The 6,970-nt window shown below is 43.9% G+C and overlaps 1 protein-coding gene across 1 annotated transcript; it reads left to right on the forward strand.

The window, feature by feature from the left end:
* Positions 1 to 2,556: 2,556 nt before the first annotated feature.
* On the forward strand, positions 2,557 to 5,051 carry RB195_005181 (uncharacterized protein; the record flags this gene model as incomplete). Its single annotated transcript, XM_064177527.1, has 3 exons — positions 2,557 to 2,707; positions 2,766 to 2,973; positions 4,985 to 5,051. The coding sequence occupies 3 exons, from the start codon at positions 2,557 to 2,559 to the stop codon at positions 5,049 to 5,051; spliced, it is 426 nt and encodes a 141-aa protein (XP_064034652.1).
* Between the last annotated feature and the right edge of the window lie 1,919 nt (positions 5,052 to 6,970).

Below are 6,970 nucleotides of genomic sequence, written 5' to 3' on the forward strand. Positions count from 1 at the left end.
GCTTCAATGCCGCCACTCATAGAAGATGACGCGTAATTGACATTGTGATTAAAGTTAAGGAAGGCCCCCGACTATATATACCCATTTGTGAAGAAGCATCGAATGTTCTTCAACTGTAACATGATGCAACATGGGTTCTGCCCAAAAATGGAATGTTCTGGAAATTTCGAAAAATGGGTGACAAGACTTTCTGTCCAGCCTGATAGATATGGTGAAGGTAACCATAGGCGAGTAGGCATACGGAGGTGTGCATGAGGGTGCAAGCAATTGGCGGGACCATATAATGGTTTGCAGTGCCTCACTTGCTTTCCATGAAAACCACTTTAAATTCTTGCTTAGTGCTAATGCAAGATAATAACCGATACAAATTTCTGGCGTACCAATCCCGCTCAAAGGAGTCCTTCTCAGTGCTTTCTGTGCCGACGCACTTATCCGTCGACGTGGGATCCGTCCCACCCCATTTTACCATTTTCTGGCACCGGGCCCCCGCCCCCATCGAAAAGCGCAAAAATGGGATGGGGTGGGTCCCACGGCGTCGAATTGGTGCATTGGCACCGCAAAGCGGTGAAATAGGTCAAAGGCAAATGAGATGTTGCAACCTTTTCGTAGCCATGGTTACTGCACGTGTTGCGTTCCACTTTTGTGACCCCTCCGCGTGTCTATTTCCCAGCACCTTTGCAGCAGGTTGTTAATATGCCTTCTCCAAAAAGAGGAAGCAACCATGCTAACCGGTACATAGGTAGTAGCGAATAGTTTACGTGATCTGATGTACAAAGTTATCTTATCGTTATCTTACTATTTATTAGTACGACGATGTCGTTCACGTCATTTTATGTTAAAACATCATTCTGTGATAACTATTGTTTCAAATCAGGAGGAAAAACCATACTTCCAAATTGTGCCTGCATTATATTGGCATCGAAAGAGTGTTTGAAGCTGAAGTTAGAGTATTTTTCATATGTAGAACTGACCCGTCTATAAAGAAAGCTATGAAATCTTTCGTCTAAATTTATTTTAAAAAAAGAAGAAACCGTCGTAGGAAAACACAATTCTAGTTCTACAGAAAATGTCACTACTACTTATTTTCATTGATCAGTGGAGGCCAAGGAAACGAACACCACTAAATCTGTTTTTATCGGACGTTCAGACTAGTATAATTATAAAATTATAGAATACGTCTAACACATTGATGCCTAATTAGTTTTCTACGTATGTGTCGCATATTTTTTGCTTTTTTTTTGCGCGCCGAATTCATCGTTGGACAGAGCCTCAAAGAAAACAGAACGAATACTAAGGAATATCTGATAATTCCTCATGAACTATTTTTTGATGCTTGCCCCAATATCGTCGGAAATTGTCCCACGAAGCAAAAAAGTGTCAAACGACATCTTCGGACATTGTCGTCAATTGGCTAATAGTATTGTAACCACTTACTTCCTAGTGGTCTCTTGTAGTTACGACAAGCGCTGACAAAACTAAGAGAATGACTCTACCTCTGAAACAATTGCGGCAGTGCTACTCAATGTCGCACGCGTAGGAAAAAAAAATCAAGTCAAAATTGCCCGTCGTCGCACCGTGCAGTCGAAGCCTCATAGACAGTATCAGAGCTGTCTTGCTTCTCGAATTTATGCTTACTTACTTGACTTAAACGGCGGTGGGATGTTATGGCCTAACGCAACTCATCCATATTTTTTTTCTCGAGTCGTCCTTTTACATATTCGAGCCCTTCATTTGAGTCCATTCTGTTCGATCTTTCACAAGAGCTCCCACAGAATTCGTCCATCCGTTGCTGTTCTATAATATCCGGAACGTTATCGATGCCAAATTTCTTCAGATCTTCCTTCATCACTTTCTTTTACGTCCAGATGACCTCTTCCAGTTTACATTCGGAAGTTACTTAACTAAGCCAAATGAGTCTGCAAATCAACTTCAACGTTCTGTGCTTTCCAAACTCGAATCTCAGAGGGTTAATACCATGAATTCAGCGCTAACACAGAAGTCCATACATTCGGCAGATCACTGAGCACGTCTGCAGCGTTCAGTAGAGAACTGCTGCACCGGACAGCTGAATCGCACGGGTGCGTTCAACTGTCTCAATCATATTCACAGAGTCATCCACCATAGCCGCCTTAGGCTGTCGCCGTGCTCTGGCATCGAAATATAGCGTGAAAGTTCGATGCTACAGCGGTGATTAAAAATAAAGGATAAAGCGCACGGCGTGGATCCAATCCCTGCGGGAATTCGCCCACGCGATTGATCTTGTTTGAAAACCATTTGAGGTTCATAAACGCGAGTGCAGTATCACAGTGACGTGGGGGGCACTGGCTGATGAATAGAGTCAGTATTTCTGTTCTTCCGAGCAAGTTTGGTATTAATTTATCGACTTCGGATGAATGAAAGGTTTGGTTGGCACTAGAGCGGATCCAAACTTTCCATCGATAGTGCGGGTATAATCGAACCTCTTACCGACTGCTCTACACACGCCCGGTAACCATGATAACAACAGTAAATCAGTATATAAGCGAACAACTGGCTCATTTTTCTCATTTACTAACCATGCACCGCCGCCTCCGTCGGCGTAGTCGGAGTTACAGCAGAAGTTGGTCTGATGCGGAAAGTTCTGATCGAGAGCACTCTAGGAGACGCAGATCGCGTAAAAGAAAACGACATCGTTCTCTGCCCAGAAACCCAGAGCGTCTCGTCTCATGTGAGCTATTATTAAACGGATTTTCTGTAGAATAACGAGATTTCTAGAGCTTTTACAGTTGCGGATGAAAACGGTGGCATATTAGCTTCCGTTGTTGAGGATGAGACGCCATTGTTCGTTCCAACAAATAAGGGGCGACGAAGAAATGTTGGGAGAAGTAAGTCGGAGACTGCTCAACGAGGAGCGAGGTCGTCGACGCAGCGTCGTACCGGGAAAACCAAGAGATCGCACAGTGCTGGCTCAGCTCGACGAAAGCTCAACTCAGGGTATGCTCGAAAAAAAAATTATGAGGAAGTTTAGAGATGCTGGTAATAGAAAAATGTTGAGATTCTCCCAAGCGAAAGGGAAAAAAGAACGACGCATAACAAAAACGAGATCAGTACGGGTCGACTGGTGGTCAGTATAGACAAGCTACGATCGCCTGATGACTTAGTTTCCTCCTCTTAAAATTAAAGCAGAATTTGATGACAATGACAATGACAGATTGGGGCTTTCTTGTACCACGCGGATAATGAGGGCTATTCGGTTTGTTACGGTTCAAACGGTGTAAACAGTGCGATACGATTTGAGGAGAGCTGAAGACGATCACCTATGTTTATTTATAAAAAGAATGTTCAAAGAAATTCTTCACATTCAGCGAAAGAACATCTACGAGCGCAGCTGCTTTGAATTCTAGCGATTCTCCTCTCGCGCCAACTTTGAGCCATGGGAGCTGAGCTCCACCTTCCTACACTATTCTGTTGGCCCTAGTCGCCAGCGCTAACACCTAAACATCTCTGTTTTTCTCGGCTACGGTAGTTCCCCACTATTTCTTGCCATAGTAGGTGGCAGTGCTTCAAAACGGCATGAAACACGGTGCAGTTGCACAAGCGACGTGGAAGAAAATAGCGGTTAAGATCGAGATAGGGCCCTCACTAGCCCCATGTGGGCGATTACCCCACGTCAATTCCACCCGCCATGTACACCGAGCCGCTTCGAGCTCGGCCGTTTGCGCAACTGCACCGTGCTTCGCTTTGACCAGATTATAGTTTGTAATTAATGTAGATCCACTGGTTGTAGTTATCATGGACAATCACGTACTCCGATTCCAGTGGTAACGAGGAAATGTCTAGTGGTCCGCTGGAAATACCCGCCTTCAAAGAACTACTCAGCTGTATTCGGGTTGTCTCAGAAATTTCATTCAAACTCTTTCTGAAATTTTTTTAATACAATAGTATCCAGATATTTCAATCACCAATCATCAAAATAGTTATAGTTGGGTCAAAATGACATGAAGCACGGACCATTGCGTAAGCGGCCGCGCTGGGAAGCGGCTCGAAGCGGAGCGGTGGAGACAACGGTTGGAATCGAGGTGGGACCATGGTGAACTGCGGAGGTGGGTGGCGGTAGCGAGGATCCTCACACGATTCCAACCGCTATGCTCCACCGCTCCGCTTCGAGCGCAGCCGCTTGCGCAAATGTCCGTGTTTCATTTTGACCCGACTGTATTAACCTTCGAACAGGGTAGATTTTTAATTGTTTTGGTTCAGAGCTAAGGCATATTTCATTGGACAATCCAAAAGATAGGAGCCTAAGTGCGGACAAAGATCCAGGGGATTTTACCGATCGATTGATCGATTGTCCGTGATTTCGAGTCGCTCTTAGAGGCATCACCCCACGAACCTGAGGTGGTAAGGATTTCAGGTGGAGTATTCTTATACGAGACGGTAGATTATGGAGAGGGGGGTGGTTCCATCCCTTTCTTCCTAATTGCCGCAAAAAACGGTCCGGAAGATGCGTTCACAAGGCTGCCGCGCTCCAACCGAACTCGTTGTAGAAAATAGCGCGCCGGAACGCCCGAAGCCGTATCTTCCGGGCCGTTTTTTGCGGGAATTAGGAAGAAATGGACGGAATCACCCTTCTCTCCATAATCTACTATCTCGTATATGAATACTCCATTTGAAATCCGTACCACCTCAGATGCATTCCTCGGAGTGATGCATTTAATCAAAACAAGTTTTACTAAGATCAGATATAACTCAAGGGTCTTAAGAGATTTTCTTCACGATCCTGTACCTACTTCACAATCGAAAGCTAAAGCATATTTCACAAATATAGTAAAGAATGTCCCCTAAGAATTTGTCATAATTTCCACTGAATCAGTTCTCAGATCACAACAAAATGTAACAGAAAAGTTATAAACCATTCAAATATTCAACATGAATCCGGCCTAGAAGGACAACCTCTCTCTTCAATCAATTTTCACCTTTGCGATCACACTTATTCTGTTGAATTCAGAATTCGACGAGACCTACAGGGGCGGCTGCGCGACGCCCATGGACGATTCGTCAAGGCGCCATCATGAAAAGAGTGACAGTAACGACATTAACCGCAACTACTTACAATGGGACGAGTTCAAGTAAAAAAACTGCTTCCAATAAATATTCCCAATTCTTTGTGTGTAAGAAATGTATTTATATATTAAGAAATAAAAGATATAGTGTCCGGCGTTAATCAATCCGCTTGGGGCGTTCATTTCAATTCAGAATCGCTTGGTTTCTAGCTTATACAATAACTTGCTGGGGCCAGCCGTTGCATCACGTCAGTGTTTTTATCCTCCCAGACAAGTTTGGTACCATTCTATCGAAATCGTAGGGATGAGAAGCTTGGTTGGCGCTAGAGCGGTTTCGAACCATTGATCGATCGCACGGTCACAGCGGAACCTCTTACCGAGTGCGCCCATATATGTTATTGATTGAAGAAAACAGCTTCCACTACAAGACCAACAAGTGACGACACGGAATATCACAACAAAAAAGTACTAGACGGAAAGTCTTCCGCATAGACGTTGAAAGCAGCCTCCCAGACTACAAATCCACAAAGATGTACATGGGTGGACCAGTTCTCACAACGAACCAAATCAAGTTCCTTTAGTTAAGGAATCGTATTCATATGTTCATGCTCTTCCAGGACAAACTATGCAAAAATCAGGCAAATTGAATATAGTCGGGTCAAAAGGACATGAAGCGCGATGTAGTTCCGTAAGCGGTTGCGCTCGAAGCGGCGCGGTGGAGCGCAGCGGTTAGGATCGAATGAGGACCCTTGCTATCACCGTTCACTGCTGTAGTTCGCAACGGTCCCACCTCGATTCCAATTGCTAACGCTGTAAATCGGGGAGGATGCGCAGTGGTGCCTGGTTTCGTGAGCGGACATTTCCGGACCTTCATCGATCGCTTTATAAGCAACGATAAATCCAATAAGCACTATAAAAGCTTGTAATTAAGAGCTAAGAATACACCATGAGTGGAAGCAGACATGATGGAATTGCAGTGATATGCAGCTGCGCCATATTTCACGCACAACTGCACAATAACCACGCCTGGTTGCACATAAATTTACATGTTCTCTTTTCGGAAGTTTTTCTTGAAACAAAAGCTGATTGAAACAAATTACGGTACTCTGCACACTTTAACATTTTTTATCTTCACATTACTTACTTCCTTCCTGTTTATATTATTCGACCATCCCTACAGAGAACAAGATTGACACTATAAGACCAGAGCGTCGAAGAAGAAAGTGTGACACGTGCACACTTCTTAGAGTATACAAGCGACGATCTCCGCTATAAACGTAATCTACGAAACAAATAACCTTCGGCTGAAATGATGTGATCTTAGGGAGAAGACAACTACGAGTGTGTATTACTGCGGCGAGACCTAGTTGCCAACCAATCATAATAACATCAACCTCGTAGGCGGGCCTATCTGCAATGTGCGCACAGAAATTCGGGACGTTTTTATAATAAAAATTCATTGTTGAAGATGGAGATTCTAGTACAGCAGGAGTTCGTGCAAGAGAAAAAACTTTCACTATATTATAATGTATTATAATATAGTGAAAGTTCATCGCAAAAATAATGCGCGTTTTCAAACATTCACTTCTTAACGCTATAACTCGTCTCAAAATCAACTATACCAATCGACATAAGAACCACTACAGTCCACGCATCTTTAAAAACGAGGCACAAGTTTAATTATTGCCGCAGCATAAAAGTCCGAGCTTTGGAGTCCACGAACTTACGGAAGTCGTTCTCAGCATTATCTTGTTTTTGGAAGATCTTAACTGCTTAGGCAGCTGTCCAGATGTTTGAAAAAGTGATAATTTGTTGAGAAAGGTCTTGCGAGTATCGTAGTTGAGACGGTGTCTTGTAGCCTAACTCGTTCAACTTCACTAGTGTCACCTTTCAAACGTGTGGCCGGGTATTGTCGTGCAGAAGAATCGGCC

This window comes from Necator americanus, chromosome I, assembly GCF_031761385.1.
Source record: "Necator americanus strain Aroian chromosome I, whole genome shotgun sequence".
Classification (NCBI taxonomy): domain Eukaryota; kingdom Metazoa; phylum Nematoda; class Chromadorea; order Rhabditida; family Ancylostomatidae; genus Necator; species Necator americanus.